The sequence below is a fragment of the Oryza sativa genome, chromosome 2 (assembly GCF_034140825.1).
Source record: "Oryza sativa Japonica Group chromosome 2, ASM3414082v1".
Taxonomy (NCBI): Eukaryota; Viridiplantae; Streptophyta; class Magnoliopsida; order Poales; family Poaceae; genus Oryza; species Oryza sativa.
In genome coordinates, this window is record NC_089036.1 from 1,084,595 (window position 1) to 1,104,800 (window position 20,206).

The window sequence follows — 20,206 nt, forward strand, 5'->3', positions numbered from 1 at the left end:
GATGGTAGTACAAACAACACAAATCTGAAATCACTGGTGACAAACGAACTGTAGGTGCCATTGATTTCATTTTGCATCAGCAAGAGCATGAGAGTTTATGCCCGGTCCTTCGAGAACATACACAGCAACCAACAAGTACTACTGTACTAGCAATATATAATTTGGTCTTGAATGGCACATGATTCTTCTAGTGATAAGCTCGAATATAGTTTTTATTGACAGCAATGTGGAAACACTGTCGAAAAAGTTGGCCGGTGTTGGATGCAAAGATGGATTCTTGTAAATGCAAAATCTGACCTCTTTTTTCTTGCCATTGAAATGTACATGGAGGGATCAAGTTCCATGAACTAGAGCCATCAGAAAATAAAGTTTGGCACTACTTCTCCCACTTGGACTTTGCCCTTTTGGTCAGAATCCCTACTCTCTTTTAGCTTCATGAGGAATTCTCTTGGGAGTCCTAACTTTCAATTTAGGCACAATAAACACAGATATGCATTGCAAGTTTGCAATCACTTGTTTAAGCTTTAAGGAGAATATTTGGCAATGATAAGATATTTATTGTTATTTTATTGTATTATTATTATTATTATTATTATTATTATTATTATTATTATTATTATTATTATTATTATTATTATTATTATTATTATCATGCCCTGTTCCTTTTTTCTTTTCAATGTCTCATTCAAGAATCATATACCATTTGGACCATGCTAATGATGTCGGTATATATAGCCCAGTGATCATCGGTACCCAGACCATCGAAACAAAACATTCTTCAGTTGATCTTGAGATTAAGTCACTCCTCCATCCCATCTCAAGAACTGATCAAGGAAAGGAAAAAAAATGGCACTGAGGAGAATAATCAAGGAGCTCAAGGACCTTCAGAGGGATCCGCCGACTTCCTGCAGCGCCGGTGATACGCAAATCTTTGCATTACATCCTGAAAATCTTCAGATAGAAATGTTCAGAAACAAAATCAAGAAGATCTATTGCATTAAATTTTCTCATTGTTGTTGATGAATTGGTGAAAATTCAATCAGGGCCTGTGTCTGATGACATGTTCCACTGGCAAGCAACAATCATGGGGCCCAATGACAGCCCCTACTCTGGAGGAGTGTTCCTGGTGACCATCCACTTCCCTCCTGACTACCCTTTCAAGCCTCCAAAGGTATGTGCTAACTAAGCAAACATCACTTGTCTATCATAATTCAATCAAGATTCAAGAAGTTGATGAAACCCAATCATGAAATGAAAAATGAAGCGTCTGATTGACTCATTGATTGGGATCTTGGGAGCAGGTGGCATTCAAGACCAAGGTGTTCCATCCAAACATAAACAGCAATGGCAACATCTGCCTTGACATCCTCAAGGACCAGTGGAGCCCAGCTCTCACCATCTCCAAGGTAATTAACAACACAAGAACAACATCATCATCAGCAGCAGCATTGTGAATTGGTAATGAACTGATGATGATTAATAGTGGATGGTAACTCACTCATAATTGGTGCAGGTTCTTCTGTCGATCTGCTCGCTGCTGACGGACCCGAACCCGGACGATCCGCTGGTGCCGGAGATCGCTCATATGTGCAAGACTGATCGCCTCAGATACGAATCCACCGCAAGAGGCTGGACGCAGAAGTACGCCATGGGCTAAGCTTAGCTGCAAGCTAGCTAATTGCAGCTGAAATGGCAATTGGATTTGGATTTGGATGCAGGGGACAATCAGTCAATCACCAGCATGTCGATTAGAATTCAGAAATATAGATCGTGCCATAAAAAAAGATAGTAATAATTCTTGCTTGCAATTATTAGGATTGTTGTTGCAAATCTGAATCATCGTTATCATCTAACCTATAATCAAAAACCATCGTCTTCTTGGTGAGGAGGAATAATAAAAGTCTGCGATTTTGACGGAATTATTGTTCGTCAGAAGTGAAATTGGAATTATTGTTCTTTAAAAGTGAAAATTTTTCACTGACACAACCGACGCTTTGGCCGAGTGGTTAAGGCGTGTGCCTGCTAAGTACATGGGGTTTCCCCGCGAGAGTTCGAATCTCTCAGGCGTCGATTAACTTTTTTATTTTTTTTCCAACCAACTCGTAATATTTTTTTATATATATTTTCACTTTCTTTCAGAATCCCTACGGTTACTTCGAGACGATTTTTTTGGGGGGGGATTTTGCGTTACCCTTGTGTGAATCGAACGCTACCACAGCCCAATTGCGAACAGTCCAGCTGCTGGATTGAAAAATAAATAAATATAATACAACAGCTCTCGATATTATAATCCATGTGTTTGTAACTTTGTGCTTAAATTTTGCAGCGACATCGAGAGCTAAATTTAATCTTAGAAAAACAAAAGGAAGGCCTCAATCGGGTCTTTTGAAATCAGGGGACAATTGCCAATTAACCAGTTGAGATATATATATCTTGGTTCCAGGCACTTCCAGCTGAGTTTTATTTAACCTGGTGATCTTCTGAGATGATAGGTTTTGACTGATTGTTGGTGACAACCACCCACCAAATTGCATCCAGTTTAACAATTTTCAAACATGTACGCATGTATGATATTGATTCTGCTAGGCTGTTGCATAGATGGCCTTTAAAAATGTAACTGGCAAAGATACAGAATTCCAGCAGATTCCACATATTATAATTTACAAACAGGCCTCTACTTCAAAGTTCAAACATGCTCTCCACAATCTCCAGAAAAATCATTATGTTACTAGAGCTAGATGTTGACTCCAGGTAACCATTGGAAGTTGAGTAGGCCACTTGTATGCAACAATTGGACAAGTCAGAAGAACATCACAGATCTTGCTCCATTTGCAGAACAGAATATGAAGGGGAAACATAATTTTCCATTGAAGTGAAATAAGAAGGAAAAGAATAAACTGAGTGCGATTACATCATGTCTACTTATGAAACAGGGATAACAAGAATTTTTTTTCTCAAACACAGGAAATACCATCTAGGAAAGTTACCTAATTGCCACGACTTGTCAGTCACACGAGATAATCACAAGGCAGAAAGGAGAAAATGAAACAAACGGATCGCTCATTGCCTCGACAAAGAGGCCTTGCTGCAGCTGCCAGTAAACTAGGATCCCCGGACCATGAATGCTGTTTCGCTGAAGCAAGACGCAACAATAATAAAGCCTGGCAACTTCATCGTTCTTCTTCTTCGTCGTCTACTGATGATTAGATCACAAAATGGAGCACGCCCCCCTTTGCGCCTTTTTCTTCTTCTTCGCCTTGGGTGGCTGCAGCACCACCTTTATTGCCGCATCGAAAACGCCCTTGACGTTCTGCAGATCAGGGGGGGGCAGGATATCTCTGTTAGTATCTTATATGTTATTGCACATTTAGCAAAGAAATGGGAAGAAAGCAGTACTAGTTGGGTCTTTGAGCTGCATTCGATGTAGTATGGGGCGCCTATTTGCTTTCTTAGTTCCTCTCCCTACAAAAGTGGCAATTAAGGAACAAAAAAATGATCAAGATATGGCAATGTAGTCCACAGGAGTTGCAAGTACATCTCTGATGCTACAGTAAATAAGGAATTAAACAACCCACAATGCCACAACTGTACCTGAGCAGTGGTGATAGGAACAGCACCAGGATGGTCCACAAAAAACTGCTTGTCATCTCGAAGATCTGCCAGTGCAATAAACAATGTGAAAAATGTAAGTGGGCTACAGTTGGATCTTTACAGGTCGAAGGGGATATTATCTGTAGAATGATTGGAATTTAATTTCATAAGACAGGTAGAAACACCAGCCAAAAAAAAAAAGACAACAAAACTGAATCCATCATGACAATAGCAAACTGAGGGACAACGTGCAATGCCACAAATCTGTGAGACAGAGTATAACTGTTGCATGTTGTTGAACCAAAGTTGAATAGTACAAAAGTAGAACCAAAAGAGCAAACAGTTCAAATAGGTTTATCACAAGAATTTCTTGCAAGTACTAAAAACTATGGCTGATTGATATACTGGTACTATATATCCATATTTTTCCTCTTTTATAGAGCACCCTGCTTCATGTATTATCACTAAATGACGTCACCAGTACCAAGCATTGACATCAAAAGAACACACACCAAATAAAATCGTATCAACCTAAAAATCCCATGCCACTACTTCCATCCAAAATCAAAACCGAACTTGTGACAGGTACAAAAGATTAGATTTCTCAAAATAGAGCCTTGCACGGTTCTTACCAAGCTTTGTTCCCACAAGGATGATAGGCACACCAGGTGCATAATGCTTCAGCTCAGGTATCCACTGAAATATAACAAAGTTTAGAATCAACAAGAAGTACCATAAGTGGAGACTAAAAAAGTGAATCGAGCCACAAAAATGATCAAATCAAGTATCAACATAAGACAATGACCTATGAACATAAATTTATGAGATTATTATCATCATCTATCATCTCTAATGGGTGGAATAATCCATTGAAGGATGCATCTAGGCCTGCTCTAAATTTTGTGGAGCCTAATTCCCAGCATGGTAATAGTTTTATCATCGAAGAAGGCAAAAACACAAGAAAAATGCCAGAAGCAACATATCATTGCACAGACGATCTCAAATTAAACATGACCAACAAACTTCTTTAGCGAAAGAAGAAAAAAAGAGCACATCAATATTATTAACAGAAAATGAAAGTGAGTCCCTTGCCTTCTTTGAAACATTCTCATAGCTGGCCTTGCTGATTAGCGAGAAGGCCAGAAGGAAAACATCAGCTCCACGATAACTCAGTGGTCTCAGTCTGTTGTAATCCTCCTGACCTGTGGTATTCCGAAGGAAAAACTTAATAACTTGGTAGAAGAAAACAAGCATGCAGAATTAGATAGCAGCGCAACCAGATTACCTGCAGTGTCCCATAGCCCGAGGTTGACGGTGTTACCATCAACCACGACGTTGGCACTGAAGTTGTCAAACACCGTCGGAACATAATCCTGTCAAAAGCAATGACGCGAACAATGAGTGCACATATCGTCTCAAGGCACAACCGATTCATAAGATACAAAATGAGGTGAATCCTACTGTTACAGAACTGATAAGATATCTATGGTAAATGTGCAGTCCATTCTCAAACTCTTGCCTAAAGATAAGATTACAAAACTGATATATACTCCACTAGATTACTATTTTACCAGGCCTATTATACATGGCAAGAAGTCCACAGGTGGTCCAATGGATACACTACCCCCACTACATGGTCACCATGTCTCAGGGCTCTAATAAGCTAATCTACCCCCCAAAGCAGCTGAAATGTTCTCTTCTTTTGAAGATCTCTCCTCAAAAGAGGGAAATTAATGTGCAATTGGGAAATTAACCATGCGCGAAAAGCAAGGGTGGTGGTGTGTAATTGATTGGGTGTGGATTTGCGTGAAAGGAACAAAGAATGCGCTTACCAACCATGGGGAAGGTGTGAGATGTGAGTGGAGGAGGGTACAGGACAACTAGAAAGTCGGGAAAGCGATATCGAGCTCTCGACCTGGCGGATCCGCGGTTTCCCACCTTTGATAGAGAAACGCCAGCCAAACTGATTCGACGTTATATGAATCGTGGGGGGAAAAAACCTGCATTTTTTTCCGCCGCTAATGCTGCTACAATCCATAAATGCTGCAAGCAATCAAGGACGAATTTTTTGTTTTTCTACTGCATTTTTTTTGTTTGAGCGTTCACGAGGAACGAATGAGGCAGCATTTGGCTTCGATTTGAGCCACGGTTTTTGATTTGGTACGGGGTGCCGTGCAAAAGATCCCCTTTTTACTCAAACTCGAATGGCAACCCTAGGCAGGAATTCGAAGCCGCATTGTCCCAAATTCACGAGCGGCGGACGAATCAGAAAAGCCCCACAATTTGGGCCCAAATCCAGATCAAGAACCATAATCCTAGCTCCAAGCCTCCGAGCACACAAGTATTTTTTTTCAAAAATAATTAAAAAAAGAAGAAGCAAAAGAAAGAAGAAGAAGAAGAAAAGGAAATGTTTGGAGGAAGAAGAAGAAGAAGAAGAAGAAGAATACGCACAGTGGGGAAGGTGTTGGAGGTGTAGGAGATGAGCATGCAGGTCTTGCCGACGGCGCCGTCCCCGACGGTGACGCACTTTATGAACCTGGACGCGCTCATCCTCGCCGCTCCCCGTCGGTCGCAGCAGACGCCGCCGTCCTCCTCCTCCTGCGACCGCTCCCCCCTCTCTCTCTCTCTCTCTCTCTCTCTCTCTCTCTCTCTCTCTCAAGAAACTCCAAGAAAGAAGAAGGTTGAAGGAGGAGCAAAGCAAGGGGTCGACGCGAGAGGAAGGGGGGAGGTTGGGTTAAGATTGGGAGGTGGAGGAGGCGAGGCGGAGAGGGTTTCTCGCAGATCGGCGGGTGAAGCGGTCTCCTCTCCGCGCCGAAATGGTGGGTGGCCAAGCGCAAGCGAAGCAATAGCAATGCCCCCCAATGCAAATGCAATGCCGAGACCCGAGACAAGGAAGGAGAGAGCTCGCTCGAGACGGAGGAGGAGAAGAGGAGGAGTAGAGAGAGAGGTGGTGGGTGAGGTGGGTGGAGGAGGTGGCCACGTTGTGCGCGCGCATCATTTCCTTCTTTATTACCGCTCCTCCCCGATTATCACGCACGCATATGCCCATTAATTATTTCTCTTTCTCGCCCCCCCCCCCCCCTATCATTTTGTAGTATATTAGTTGTTCTATAGTTAGGGCGAAAATTCAATCTTCTTTAGTAGTAATTCTAAACTCATGTAATATGATAATGAATAAATTATTTGGGTTCAAAATATCGATCAATTGTTGTTTACATTGTAGCAACCAACCAACGCCGATCAAATGTTAGCGCGGCTGACTGGGTGGCTACTATAACACGGTAAGCCATACCGATCAGGGTCATCATTAATTCGAGAAAGAAATTATATCCTTTCAATTAATTAAAAAGTCATGCACGATAATATAAGTATCTTGAAATAAATGATTTTGGTTCAAAATATCAACCATTATGGATGTAAATTGTTGCCACTACAGCTACAAACCAATATAGATTAATACTGCACCAGTGGCTACCGAGCACATATGTAGCCAACAATATTCATTAGGACTGAATATAGCTTTTATATTTTTCTCGTTTATTCAAAGCTTTGTTTGGGACATTGTAAAATTTTACAGGATTTTCATATGAGTCAATTTTTTTCATTAATATCCTTTGTTTCAGTTTCCCATGGAGACCATATTACTTGCTAATGTGACAGTACTACTACGGAGTATATACCAATTGCAATTGGTAGTTGTGTAGTTAATTCCAGCTCACCTGTGTACAAACTGTCAAATGGTACCAGTGTACTGTAGCTTTTACAGATGTTATATACCGGTGGTTGATGACTTGATGCCATTGTCCTAACCTGGTGTACTCGTTACATTGTCCTAACCCTGTCTGTCAGGCCGAGAAACATATATATGTGCACATATATGTAGTACTATCATACTCCCTCCGTAAAAAAAAAAAAAAAAAAAAAGACCAAACCCTGGATTTCTGTATCCAATGTTTGACCGTCCGTTTTATTTGTTTCAAATATAAAAAATATTAAAAAGAAAAGTCACGCATAAAGTATTAATTATGTTTCATCGTCTAACAACAATGAAAATACTAATTATAAAAAAATTTCATATAAAACAGACAGTCACACATTAGACATGAAAACCTAGGGTTTGTCTTTTTTTTTTTTGGACGAAGGGAGTATGTCAAACTCAAGCTTCCAAAACCATGGGAATGGGTGATCATAAATAAATAAATGTCAATTTCATACTATTGTAATTTTTATCATGTGTTACAATCATCATATTATAATAAAAATAGTTGTATTATAAAAGGACGATTTGTTATCCCTATCGGGTTGCTATTTGGATTTTAAAACTGGTCCATACACCGACCTTTTACGTCAAGAAAAGTTTTTAAGAAGGCATTCACAACCGCCCTGACCTTATTTATGTCATTTCTTTCTTCTTTTTGATGATTGGATTTATTATTTTTATCATTTTACGCTTTACCTACTTTGTTCTTTTATATTTTGTGCCTACCATCTGCCCAAACTGCACCATCCATTATTGCCTTATTTGTGTCTTTTTCTTCTCGGCGTTTTTGCCAACTCAGTAATCAACTGCTCAGCAGTCATTCATTGTTTTTTTGGCACAAATTTATTCAGTATATATACAGAAGAAGATGCTGTAAGTTCAACTAACAAAAGTTGCTGAAAAACCTTTAGAGGAAAAGTGAAATTGTTAGTTGGAAGATAATACTTCTACATCAAGTGAAGTGAAGTTGATGCATCTCATATGTTGGGCAAGAAATATGATTTCTATTTCAGCTCTCTTTGGTCATATTATAAGTTCTAAGATTGATACATCGAAGAAAAATATCAAACTGTCCTGCATTGAAATGCAAGTATTATATGATTTGTGATAGAATTGGACAAATTGACATGACAAACTTTTCTTATAAAAGAAATGTTACACGACCAAATTCCATCCAGCTATGAGTAGTCACCAGTTGGCAAGAACCAAAACAAAACCATGAGTGCAGTGTACCATACATAAAATAGTATTGACAGCTAATAAAATCCAGGATCCAACTGGCTGGATTAGATTGGGGCAGTTGTTTGTTTCTTTCCCTCTACTGTGCAGTCACAATGACCAGAAGGCAGAAGCATCCACCACTCATTGTACCCAATCAAATTATGGAAACAAATATACTGCTAACTGATCAGATGGATGGATGGTTCATCCAAGCTTACTGGCATCCCAATTTTGCCTCATTACCAAATACAACGAAAAGGTTATTGTTGCTGGTATCAAGCCAGGAAAAACATACCATGGTCAAAATTTATTTTTATGACTATTGTTGTGGTTACCTGGTCCAGCAAAAGGCACACGAAAAGGTTGAGCAAAACCCTTATCTGGTAGGCTACAGCAAAGGTTAAGTACACATCCATTTTTTTTAATGGATATTCATCCGTTTTTTACCATAGGGTTGCACAGTTATTTGAATTTGTGTATCCTTTTAGCTGACTCAAGTGTGTTCGACAAAAGCATCGCAATTGTCATTGGCCCGACACCACCAGGAACTGGCGTGATTAGTCCTGCAATCTTGGAGGCCTCCTCGTAGCACACATCTCCAACCAGCCGATAACCTCGAGGGCTTTCTGGATCCTGAGACATTTCAAATCACTAGTAAGCATAGCATGCAAGGAAATCAGGAAGGGGGTGTAGGGAAAGAAGCAGCCAAGTCACCAATTTCTTTGGAACCTTCTGAGGTATTAACTGAGTTAGGATACAAAAACATACAACAAAACTTAAAGATATGCACAAGCCAACATTTAAGTGAAGGCTTGTACTAAATTGATTAATCATCACATATTGCCCAAACACATATACAATGTGAAGAAATTTACCAGCAAAGATATGGGATCATCAAAATTTAATAAGGCAATTTAAGTTTTTATAAATGGGTGTCCAACAGTGGGATCACAGGAGGGTCTACTGGTGTAGTTCCTTACCTGCCTTCGATCCCAGCTGCGAGGATCTAGACAATAATGTTCCCTTTGTTCTTGAAAAAAAAAACTATATTCCTTCTAAGAATGTGACATTTTGCATATATGAACCAAACATGATTAGAAACATGAAGTGCAAAAGCATTATATATTATTTTATTAACAACACAAATACACCATTAGCCATCTGGATCCCACCAATGTGGTGATATTCCAGGGAACCAGTAACATTGGAAATCTTATTAGCAGGTTCAAACTACCTCCGTCCCAAAATATAAGGGACTTTGGCTATGACATGCCCAGTTTTCATGCATAAAACTTATCCATCTAGAAATGGGTTGGCATTAAAAGCAAACAGATCTGTTGAATGTTAGGGAGGAAGAATTAAGGAAGCCAATCAGAAAAGTAGGTGTCTTACATCAACTGGATTGATGCCAACATCAATAATAGCAGCACCAGGCTTTATCCAACTCCCTCTGACCAGATTAGCAACTCCAACAGCTGCGATAACAATATCTGCTTGTCTTGTTATTTCCTCAGGCTTCTTGGTATTTGAATGTACAATGCTAACAGTTGCGTTGGCTTTCTAGTAATCACATATGGCATAAAAACATGTTAATTAAACACTCCAATAAAATTTCTCCAACTAATTGAAGTGAGAATTAATTCATACTTGCAGTAATAATGCAGCAGGCATCCCCACAATATTGCTCCGCCCAATTACAACAGCTCTCTTCCCTTTGATTTCAACTCCATATCTGTGTAGTAATTCCATGCATCCTTTAGGGGTGCATGGAACAAAGAACGGATCCCGACCTTGCATTGCAAGTCGTCCAATGTTCAGTGGATGAAATCCATCAACATCCTTCTCAATACTAACAGCATTCAAAATGTTCTCATCATTCATATGCTGCAAACCATCAGAGAGCAGAAATACAGATGCTCAGTGGATGGAAGACATGGAAAACTTGTGTGATGCTAGCAGGCAAATACCTCTTTTAATGCTAACAGGTAAAATCATTCAAAGTATCTTGATCAAAAAATTATTCAAAAATATCCCCATCATTAATATGCTACAAACAATGCAACAAGATTAACAGAGAACTGCAAGCACCAGTATAGACCATCTAATTAAAAACAAATGCTGACAACAAACTCGAAAGACCACAAAGGGAATGCGACGGACTACCTAAAACAAAGGATCTGTTTGCACACATTTTTCTAAGACCAGATATCTTTCACAAGAGCAGCATCAAACCAGTTAACATAAATAGAAACATTTAGTGTACAAATTGGAGATGGCACCAATATCACAATATTTCCAGAAAATATTGTGCATAAAGTAATGTTTCCATGGTGTGCCATACTGCCATACATATCTAGGAATGTACCTCACTAAAAATACATTTAACTACCAGTTCAGTTGGTAAGGGCCAAAATTCAATATCAGTGGATAGGTTATACAGAGACATTGGCCCAAAGAAAATTGTTGAAAACTTACATGAGGTAGGGGCAACTGAACCAAGATGCCATGCACCGACGGATCACTGTTAAATGTTGCGATGTGCTTGAGAACCTCATCCTCAGAGCTGTCTTCCGGCAAATTAACCTCATATGACTTGATACCAACCGCTTCGCATGCCTTCTTCTTGTTGCGCACATACGTTTGAGAATCCTTCCTTGACCCAACTAGGATGACTGCCAGCCCAGGCACAACCCCAATTGCATCCTTCATCTTGGCGATCTCAACAGCGATTTCCTCTCTTATCTGCTTTGCCACCAACTTCCCATCAATGATCTTGGCACAAGCATCTGATGAACACAGTTGTAACACATGCAAAACGATTAAAAAAAAGAATTGTCATATCAGTGCATCAGAAAATACAAGGATCTCTTCATATACTCCATTTGCAACTACACTTGCTCAACAACGAAATCAAAAACATAGTACTATCTAATAATACAGGTGCAACTAATAGCAAATGGGTTTCACCTGAAGAGCTCTTCCAGCCACACACAACTCGACACGGATGAATAGAACATTCACAGTCAGGCAAGCGAGGAGAAGTGGGCGCGCGCACCTGAGTCGGTAGAGGAGGCGGCGGCGGCGGCGGCGGCTGAGGCCGAAGCCGTGCCGCGCGCGCGGGGGAGAAGCGGGAGCTGGGGGGCGGCGATGGCGAGGGGCCTCCGCGGCGGCGCGGCGACGGTGGCCGGGCGGAAGCGGCACGGCGGCGCGAGGAGGGCGCGGCGGAGGGGGAGGAGGCGGGAGGTGGCGGAGGAGGAGCAGTCGGAGAGTATGGAGGACGCCATGGCTAGGGTTTAGTGCCCTGGAGCGGCGGCGGCGGGAGGTTTTTCGCGGGCGCACGGGAAGGGAAAAGAAGGGGGGAAAAAGAAGAGCGGAAAAAAAATGGCGTGTAAATGCAGCAGCCGCTAAACCCCACGTAACAACAAGGGTTTAGGGCTAATCCATTAATAATAAAAGATTTTTTAGGGTCTAATCAATAATTAAAAAGGGATTATTTATTGATTTACTACTCCCTCAAAATAAGTGCAACTTTTGGGGTAATATTTATTGTAACTACTATGTAACTGCACTGTAACTACATTATCATCTCCGTATAATTTAGATATAATGTTACATATATTATTTTATTACTTATATAGGAGTTACATTATAGTTATAGTAAAATTATATTGCAATTATACTATAAGTTAGATTTGAAAGTTTTCTTTTTAAAAAACTTTCGACAATTCTCTAGATAGTCCCTTTAGCTAAATTTTAGGCCCATTTGGAATAGTGGAAGGCTGGAAGATATGTGCAACTTTTAGGCTGTGTTCGCTTCCCTCGTTTTCTGCGCGCATGCTTTTCAAACTGCTTCTCTAGTTTTCTAGCTAAAACTTAATTAATCATGCGCTAAACGCTGCTTCGTTTTGTGTACCAGAGAGTGACTCCCGAGCACAGCCAAAGAGGGTGCGTGCTCCAGTTGTTTCCTCGGTTTCAAAATCAAAATGTTGTTTTGAACAAATTTTGGAGGACAAGTGGATATCTAACACTCCTTGTAACGATGCCATTAAACGAGTACATGATCTTGCAAAGATAGTCACAAAGATGTAGAGAATTCAGGCTATGTTCTACTGTTCTCAGAAATATTTGGATTCAGCAACTGAAAAAGACAAGCAGCATCACCTCGTAACCTTTGCCATCCAATCCAATTCAAATCGACAATTACAGAACAGCTAAGCAAAATTCCGCTTTATTAACTACAGAAAACCGAAACTATAGTTTCCTCACAACTGTAGAAATGGGTAGTAAAATGGAACATATCCTATGCTTTATAGTGGAGTATTACAGAAAACAAAAACTCTCCCTGATTGATCTGAATCTTGCAGCCTATCGAGAAGCAGGAACGGCAGTTTCAGCTGGGGACTCTTGCTCCTGTACCAGTGACTCCCACTCCACCTCCTTCAGGATTCTGAACCTCTCGTCGAGATTTACGAAACCGGATTGCTGAGTGACCGCTCCACAGGTGCCGGCTTTGTGTATGAGGACTACGGTGCCGCCCATGTCAGGCCCATGAAGCTTGCCAGTCAGCAGTACACGGAGCGGCATAAAGAGTGACTTTCCCTGGTCACAAATGGATACAGCCAGAAGAGGTAAGTTATAATTGTTCCATTCAGGATATATGGCACAAAAGGCATTTGCAACAATGGGCTTGAATGTGATTTTAAGGTGAATATGATGGTTAGTATATACAAGTCAAAACAAAGGAAGCTTACTAGGGTTGGGTTGTCAAAGTCTAGATCAAATGATTCGGTTGTATTTTCATCATTTCTAGATATCAAGGTTTAGGTGAGACAGATTGCTTCCATAAAAAGTTGTGTTTGAGCGGCACCTAAGAACAAAAGAACAAAATGATTGCTGTCATTACTCATTAGCACTGACCTTTCTTTTAAGTGATTTGCCAAAAATTTTCACCCACTTCTGCCAACCATCACGGCCCTCAGCTAGTGCTTGACAAAGTTCACCGCTATCATAAGCAGAAATGAGTCCTGATGCAACCTCAGAAAGCTTGTCTTGCACCACAGATTTAGCTTCATCACTGGTAATTTACATGTGAACAGAAAAACGAACTGTTTACTCCAACAGTACTACCACAACAACCAATTCACTGAAGAAACTTTCCTTTTTTGGCGACAATTTATGAAGGGACTTTCAGTGAAAGATTAATGAAGGGTTCCCGAGGGATTAAATTTAAAACATCACATTTCTGCAGACCTGCTTAATGTAGCATGGAGGGGATACGACAACAGGTTTGAAAGGGCTGCGTCAGCATCAGTGATCAAATCGATGCCATCCTTCAAAAGCTCAGCCGCTTCCTGTGCAAAAAATAAAGTAATTATGTTATTAGTGCTCCCCAATCAGTTACCGTCCATTTAGCATATATACCTAATTCTTTTTAGTGTGTAGTTCCAAAGTACAAACACCCATGGTGTGTAGAAATAACAAAAGGCCTCCAATCTTACTTTAGCAAAACCACTTTCAGACTCCTGGAGAATGCCTGTGTCCTTCCATCTATCCTCAAAACTCTTGATGAGTACATCAGGGGGAAATGATCTTAGATGTTGTCCATTCATCCATCTACAAATATAAAAAGTAATGCATTATGTAAATAGGATTGTTTGTTTATTTTCCATGATCACCAGTTCAAGTGAGTAGTTGTGTGCACATGCACTTCTTAAAGGCAACGGTGGATTAGATAGGCCAACAAAATATCAGTAGGTTTGAGCTTGATGGTGGTTTCTGAGGGTAGGTCCCAGTAAACAAGCTTTATCATGATGGAATGCGCCTTTCAAACACTACTGACCAGCAGGCAGCAAAGTACATAAATACGTATTTATTACTGATTAGACACACTGCATTTATTGCTTATCAGACTTATGTTTCTCTTTGATCCATAATGTGGAGTGATTTTGCGAACTCCATACAGTATATCAAATCCATTGATACACTGTACATTTAACTTTGTTGGTCATATGGAGTTATGGACTGGACATGCTTCCCAGCTTGTGTCTGAGTTCATAAATAAAAGAACCTATGAATTACTAGCTACTTCCTCCATCCCAAAAAAAACAAATCCATTGATACACTGTACATTTAACTTTGTTGGTCATATAGAGTTATGGACACATTCTAGTACAACGAATCTGGACAGATATATGTCCGGATTTGTAGTACTAGCATGTGTCATATCCAGTACTAGATTGGTTTTTAAGATTCACCTTCTAAAATATACCAACAATTAGTATAATATGAATTAAAATTTTATTAGTGAATATTATCATTGGATTGACATTTGAATTTAATTTCATATGGTTATAATTTTGTTGCTACAAACCTTATAGTATATCAGAAATTATAAGCAAAAGATTATTTTTGGAGATCGTGACGTGTTTGACGTGCGATAGAGGGAGTAGTGACAATGACTTTTCACTGGTTCCCTTATAATTGAAATAATGCCTGATATCAGACTAAAGAAACATAACAATAAGTGGAAGCAAGCTCCAGTTCAACTAATTATAGTACTGCAACTGAGATATCACGAGTAATTAGAGAATACTGACAAATTCTATGAAGATAACTCAACCAGAAGGAGATTGGCAAAAAAAAATGATCTTACTTTAATTTTACAGCATCAAAGACTGCTCCACTTTTGTTGACACGATTTATAGTGAATTTTTCCACTGGAAATGAGATATAACAGCAAAGAATGGGTAAATGGATGGTGACTGTAATTTTCAAAAACTGTGCAGGGAAAGTAACTGAACGAATTATTCATAAACTAACCTAGGTCATCAATGGTGAAGAACTCATTTTCAGTACCATCACCCCAACCAAGAAGTGCCAAATAATTTACCATTGCCTGAGGCAAATAGCCCATCTCTTTGTACTGGCCAAAGAAAAGAGGACACATTGTTACATTTTTCTAACATTGAAAGTGTTTCAGAAAAGATGTGAAATGGCGAGTAATTAGCTGCAATACTATATTTTGCCAAAATCTAGTTGGTTACCTGTCCCACAGAAGTAGCCCCATGACGTTTAGACAGTTTACTTCTATCAGGAGCTAGAATAAGTGATACATGAGCAAACGAAGGCATTGGAAATCCAAGTGCCTGCAGAAGACAGTCATAGGACAGTAGGCATATTATGTTGAGACATACAGTTCGAAGGGTCAAGGTTGTAAACAATGATACACAAGATAAGAATGGCATAGAAAATTACTTTATAAATAAGAGCCTGCCGTAATGTGTTTGGCAGATGTTCTTCAGCTCTGGGGGAGAAACAAGAGGATTGCAAACTTCAGGAAGAAATCATCAAAAGGAAAGATAACAAAATAATTAGTTTACATTACCTGATAACATGAGAGATGCGCATGGTAGCATCATCAACTGTGACACAGAAGTTATACACTGGCTGGCCATTGCTTCTCATAATCACGAAATCACCAAGCGTGTCTAAGTTCCAACTGACCTTTATAAAACTATCCGATGCTTAGTGTGTGTGTATCACTTCTCATAATTTGCAAGCATGAATTATTGACAGTGGAAGGCTAAAAAAAATGCAACGATGTGGCAGTGCTAGAGTTTCTAGTTATTACCTCACCACGAATAAGGTCATTAATTTTCAACGACCCTTCCTTCGGTACACGGAAACGGTAAGTGTAAGGTGTCCCCTTCTCTAACTCCTGTTGTATTTCTGCATCTGAAGCAGTCCCCCACTTGCCCATGTATACAGGTGGAAGTTGCATCTGCTTTGCAGTTTCTTTCATCTGTTCAAGTTCCTGAAGTAACAGAAACAGCTATCAAATGGGCAAATAGTTGATCCAGTAGAATTCCAGAAGTAACCTAGACAAATTGCTGACGGGGTTTAAACTAACTCATCCCTTAGTATTCATAGTTGAATAAATCACTACGAGTGTTTCATATGAACACACAGAAAGATCAAGCTTTTTTTTTTGAAAAGCACCAAAATAATACTCCAACATTACAACAACCTGTGTATAAGCGCAACACAATGCATCACACATACATGCAGATCATGCAAGGGGAGAAATATACCTCACTGGAGCAAAAGCACTGATAGACTGCACCAGACTCCATCAGCTTCTCGGCATACTGTTTGTACATCGAATTGCGCTCGGACTGGCGATACGGCCCAAATTCCCCACCAACATCGGGACCTAAGCAAGTACAAATATGAGCATTCATATCATCTACCATCATAGAGGAAAAAGAATAACTATTTCACTGGTTTATCCATGCTTAATAAAACCAAATACACATCTCCACAGTTGCACAATATCAATAAAGATAAGCAATCAGATTGTATCAATCAGATAATCATAAGAATTGAGCTTGCCAGAACTCTCGAGTAGAGTAGAATTCAGCATCCAAGGCCTAACTACGGTGGACAGCAATAGAGCACTACATCAAAATGATACTCCCTCCGTTTCAAAATGTTTGACACCGTTGACTTTTTAGCACATGTTTGACCGTTCGTCTTATTAAAAAAATTATGAAATATGTAAAACTATATGTGTACATGAAAGTATATTTAAGAGAAAAGTGCATAGGCGGTCCTTAAACTTATAAGGTTGTGTCATCTAGGTCCCCAAACTCTCAAAATGCACATCTAGGTTCCAGAACTTGTCAAAGTGTATCATTTAGGTCCCAAATCGACATAGCCCCTATAGAATCCTATGTGGCGCTGATATGGCATGCCATATGGACGTGATATGTCCTTTTCTTCCTTTTTCCCTTCTTTTTTCTTCGTTTTCTTCTCATTCTTCTTTTTTTTTCCTTTCTTCTACTCGGGAAAAGAAAAAAAAGGAGAAGAAAGAAAAAAAAGAGGAGGAGGAAAAGATAAGAAAAGAAGAAAAAGATAAATGGGTTTCATTTGTTAGTCAAAATGATGCCACGTCTTGTCCGTGTGGCATGCCACATCAGTGCCACGTAGGATCCTATAGGGGCTGGGGCGATTTGGGACCTAAATAACACACTATGACAAGTTCTCGGACTTGGATATGTATTTTGAGAGTTTAGAGACCTAGATGACATACCCCTGCAAGTTTAAGGACCGCCCGTGCACTTTACTCTATATTTAACAATGAATCAAATGATATGAAAAGAATAAATAATTACTTAAATTTTTTGAATAAGACGAATGATGAAACACGTAAAAAAAAGTCAACGGTGTCAAACATTTTGAAACGGAGGGAGTACAACTTAACTTCCTAGGCAGTAAAACATTAGAGCGATATAGAGAAATCAGGTGGGTCAACTCACCTTCGTCCCAGTCAAGGCCGAGCCAGGCGAGGTCACTGAGCACGGCCTCCTCGGACTTCTTGGTGGACCTCTCGAGGTCGGTGTCCTCGATGCGGAGCACGAACTTGCCCCCCTTGGACCGCGCGAAGAGGTAGTTGAAGAGCGCGGTGCGGGCGCCGCCGACGTGGAGGTTGCCCGTCGGCGACGGCGCGAAGCGGACCCGCACCGGGCCGCCGGCGCCGTCCGGTGACGCCGAGGCGGAGGCGGAGGCGCGGACGGAGAGGGTCCGGCGGAGGTGGGGCCGCAGGAGGCGCGGCGGCACCTCCGGGAGCAGCCTGATGCGCAGCCATGGCGACCCCATTGCCGCCGCCATCATCTCCGGAGATTGGGAGTTTGTTGCGAGAAGAAAAGGAAGAAGAAGAAGAAGAAGATGACGATGCGGATAGAGTTTGGGGATATTTGGGGGCCCAACAAAGCCCACGCGCTTACAAACTGCAGTAGCCCAACAACCACGAAGGAAGAGAGACTGACAGGTGGGACCCACAAAGCAGTGTCTTGTGAGGCATTTTATCCCTCAGAGCGTTTTAATCCAGCAAAATGCGGAGTTGGAAAGTTGCTTGCAAAGTAGAGATAAGAGAAATTAATCTCTTTGATCTTGTGAAAAGAAAAGAAAAGAATATACTCAGGTGGCGTTTGGATACATCGGATGTTTGGATATTAATTTAAAGTATTAAACATAAACTACTTATAACACTAATTATATAAATGGTGCTAATTCGCAGGACAAATTTTTTAATTCTAATAATCCATAATTAGCACATGTTTATTATAGCATCACATAGACTAATCATAGATTAATTAGGCTCAATAGATTCGTCTCGCGGATTAGTTCAGGGTTATGGAATAGGTTTTGTCAATAGTCTACATTTAATACTTCTAATTAGTGTCTAAATATTTTAGTCCCATCTAAACAGCCCCCCAATCCATTAAAAAAAGAATAAACCTTTTATCGTTCGTCTTATTAAAAAATATTTTATGATTAGCAGGTTTGTTGTTATTAGATGATAAAACATGAATACTATTTTATATATGACTGTTTAAAAAATCATAAACATATGTCAAACGTTAAACATAGAAACTGACGTATGCACTTTCTTTAAATAGGACGGAGGTAGAAGGAAAAAATAGGTTAAGAGCATCACCAACAGTCTACCTATATGATTTCCAAAACTAATTTTAAGAGATTTTAGTCCAAAAATCAGCTTCAACAGATCCCCTACTCTCCTACCAAGTTTTGGAGTTTCCTTCTCCCGGTTCCTCGCTCCGTTTATATGCGGGTGCGAAAGTCGCTCCCAATCACACAATCCTGCCTCTCTCCTTCGTTCCCGTAAAAAAACAGAATTTTCTCTTGGTAGTTTAACAGAAGGGTCCACTTTTAAGTTTTGGGGATTAAATTTAGGCTATCCATTGGAGGGAGGAGTTTTTTCACTTTCTATTTTTAATTTAGAAAAAAAATAAATTTTTAGAAGAAAATTATAGATAATCTGTTGGTGATGCTATAAGAGGATGAAATGGTGAGGACATGGCTCCACCAGCCCACCGGCCAAAACAACGAGGGCAAGGAAATGCATAATTGCACATGATGGATGGATGGATGGATGGATGAGACGATGCATGGGCGGCCGACGACGACCCTGCCCAGTCTTTTGTTGTGTTGTGTGCGTTGTTTGATCCTTCGTCTGCACCCTGCCCTGCCCTTGCTCTGCTCCGTCTCGTCTCGTCTCGTCTTTGGTATTGGCCTTTGTAGCATCACTGTAGTAAATTATGGATTAATATATCTCGTTAGATTAATCTCGCAAAATAGACTAAAAGTTATAAAATAAGTTTTGTCAGTAATCTATGTTTAATACTCTTGAATAATAAAATTTTGGAGCACTTTAATCCTAGCGTGAAGCATCCAAACAGGGCCATTGTTGCTGCTGCCTTTTCTTCCCCCCGCCAGGTCAGGCCTGCACCCCCCCCCCCCCCCCTCTTTCGTACCTAACGACAAACAACTCCTCTATGCTCCTCCCGCCTCCACGTGTAAAACCCGCTCAATCTACACTAGTATATTCATAATACTATCACATTCGTTAAAATCTTTTATATCATGGGGAAGATGAAGCACTGAAGTGAGTAGATTTTGACAAAAGATAGATAAAGATGAAGATGAAATCAGAACACGCAAGGTAGATGAAAAAGTCATCGGTATATTTTTTTAAAGGAAAAGTCATCGGTATATGATTAATTAAGTTTAATTATTATACAAACTTTATATATATATATAATAGACACATCG

At 40.1% G+C, this 20,206-nt stretch overlaps 4 protein-coding genes and 1 non-coding gene across 5 annotated transcripts; 2 read left to right on the forward strand and 3 right to left on the reverse strand.

Moving 5' to 3' along the window:
• Nucleotides 1-760: 760 nt before the first annotated feature.
• Nucleotides 761-1,936, forward strand: LOC4328114 (ubiquitin-conjugating enzyme E2 28). Its single transcript, NM_001406419.1, has 4 exons — nucleotides 761-916; nucleotides 1,044-1,171; nucleotides 1,302-1,406; nucleotides 1,514-1,936. The coding sequence occupies exons 1-4, from the start codon at nucleotides 847-849 to the stop codon at nucleotides 1,655-1,657; spliced, it is 447 nt and encodes a 148-aa protein (NP_001393348.1). The 5' UTR covers nucleotides 761-846; the 3' UTR covers nucleotides 1,658-1,936.
• A 52-nt stretch (nucleotides 1,937-1,988) lies between these two features.
• TRNAS-GCU (transfer RNA serine (anticodon GCU)) lies at nucleotides 1,989-2,070 on the forward strand. The gene has a single exon. It is a non-coding gene; the product is annotated as a tRNA-Ser (tRNA).
• Nucleotides 2,071-2,798: 728 nt separating this feature from the next.
• On the reverse strand, nucleotides 2,799-6,569 carry LOC4328116 (rac-like GTP-binding protein 6). The gene is made up of 7 exons (NM_001406420.1): nucleotides 6,043-6,569; nucleotides 4,877-4,964; nucleotides 4,684-4,793; nucleotides 4,224-4,287; nucleotides 3,592-3,656; nucleotides 3,397-3,462; nucleotides 2,799-3,310 (listed from the first exon to the last, which is right to left on the reverse strand). Exons 1-7 carry the CDS (start codon nucleotides 6,139-6,141, stop codon nucleotides 3,209-3,211), a joined length of 594 nt encoding a protein of 197 aa, NP_001393349.1. The 5' UTR covers nucleotides 6,142-6,569; the 3' UTR covers nucleotides 2,799-3,208.
• A 2,003-nt stretch (nucleotides 6,570-8,572) lies between these two features.
• On the reverse strand, nucleotides 8,573-11,907 carry LOC4328117 (bifunctional protein FolD 4, chloroplastic). The gene is made up of 5 exons (XM_015770245.3): nucleotides 11,628-11,907; nucleotides 11,048-11,358; nucleotides 10,220-10,456; nucleotides 9,965-10,132; nucleotides 8,573-9,205 (listed from the first exon to the last, which is right to left on the reverse strand). The coding sequence occupies exons 1-5, from the start codon at nucleotides 11,854-11,856 to the stop codon at nucleotides 9,035-9,037; spliced, it is 1,116 nt and encodes a 371-aa protein (XP_015625731.1). The 5' UTR covers nucleotides 11,857-11,907; the 3' UTR covers nucleotides 8,573-9,034.
• An 804-nt stretch (nucleotides 11,908-12,711) lies between these two features.
• LOC4328118 (glutamate--tRNA ligase, chloroplastic/mitochondrial) lies at nucleotides 12,712-18,300 on the reverse strand. Its single transcript, XM_015767357.3, has 12 exons — nucleotides 17,890-18,300; nucleotides 16,663-16,784; nucleotides 16,203-16,385; nucleotides 15,957-16,075; nucleotides 15,827-15,875; nucleotides 15,616-15,717; nucleotides 15,392-15,494; nucleotides 15,225-15,288; nucleotides 14,071-14,185; nucleotides 13,823-13,923; nucleotides 13,490-13,646; nucleotides 12,712-13,171 (listed from the first exon to the last, which is right to left on the reverse strand). The coding sequence occupies exons 1-12, from the start codon at nucleotides 18,242-18,244 to the stop codon at nucleotides 12,938-12,940; spliced, it is 1,704 nt and encodes a 567-aa protein (XP_015622843.1). The 5' UTR covers nucleotides 18,245-18,300; the 3' UTR covers nucleotides 12,712-12,937.
• Between the last annotated feature and the right edge of the window lie 1,906 nt (nucleotides 18,301-20,206).

Coding starts and splice junctions, on each gene's coding strand:
- LOC4328114 (NM_001406419.1), top strand. CDS start 847: ATGGCACTGAGGAGAATAATCAAGGAGCTCAAGGACCTTCAGAGGGAT. Junction 917..1,043: donor GCCGACTTCCTGCAGCGCCG/GTGATACGCAAA, acceptor AAATTCAATCAG/GGCCTGTGTCTGATGACATG. Junction 1,407..1,513: donor CAGCTCTCACCATCTCCAAG/GTAATTAACAAC, acceptor TAATTGGTGCAG/GTTCTTCTGTCGATCTGCTC.
- LOC4328116 (NM_001406420.1), bottom strand. CDS start 6,141: ATGAGCGCGTCCAGGTTCATAAAGTGCGTCACCGTCGGGGACGGCGCC. Junction 4,965..6,042: donor CCTCCAACACCTTCCCCACT/GTGCGTATTCTT, acceptor TGCTTTTGACAG/GATTATGTTCCGACGGTGTT. Junction 4,288..4,683: donor ATGAGAATGTTTCAAAGAAG/GCAAGGGACTCA, acceptor GTTATATTTCAG/TGGATACCTGAGCTGAAGCA.
- LOC4328117 (XM_015770245.3), bottom strand. CDS start 11,856: ATGGCGTCCTCCATACTCTCCGACTGCTCCTCCTCCGCCACCTCCCGC. Junction 11,359..11,627: donor CGCCTCCTCTACCGACTCAG/GTGCGCGCGCCC, acceptor TGTGTTCATCAG/ATGCTTGTGCCAAGATCATT. Junction 10,457..11,047: donor TTCAGTTGCCCCTACCTCAT/GTAAGTTTTCAA, acceptor GATGGTTTGCAG/CATATGAATGATGAGAACAT.
- LOC4328118 (XM_015767357.3), bottom strand. CDS start 18,244: ATGATGGCGGCGGCAATGGGGTCGCCATGGCTGCGCATCAGGCTGCTC. Junction 15,289..15,391: donor CTTCACCATTGATGACCTAG/GTTAGTTTATGA, acceptor TCTCATTTCCAG/TGGAAAAATTCACTATAAAT. Junction 13,172..13,489: donor GCAAATCACTTAAAAGAAAG/GTCAGTGCTAAT, acceptor ATTTGTGACCAG/GGAAAGTCACTCTTTATGCC.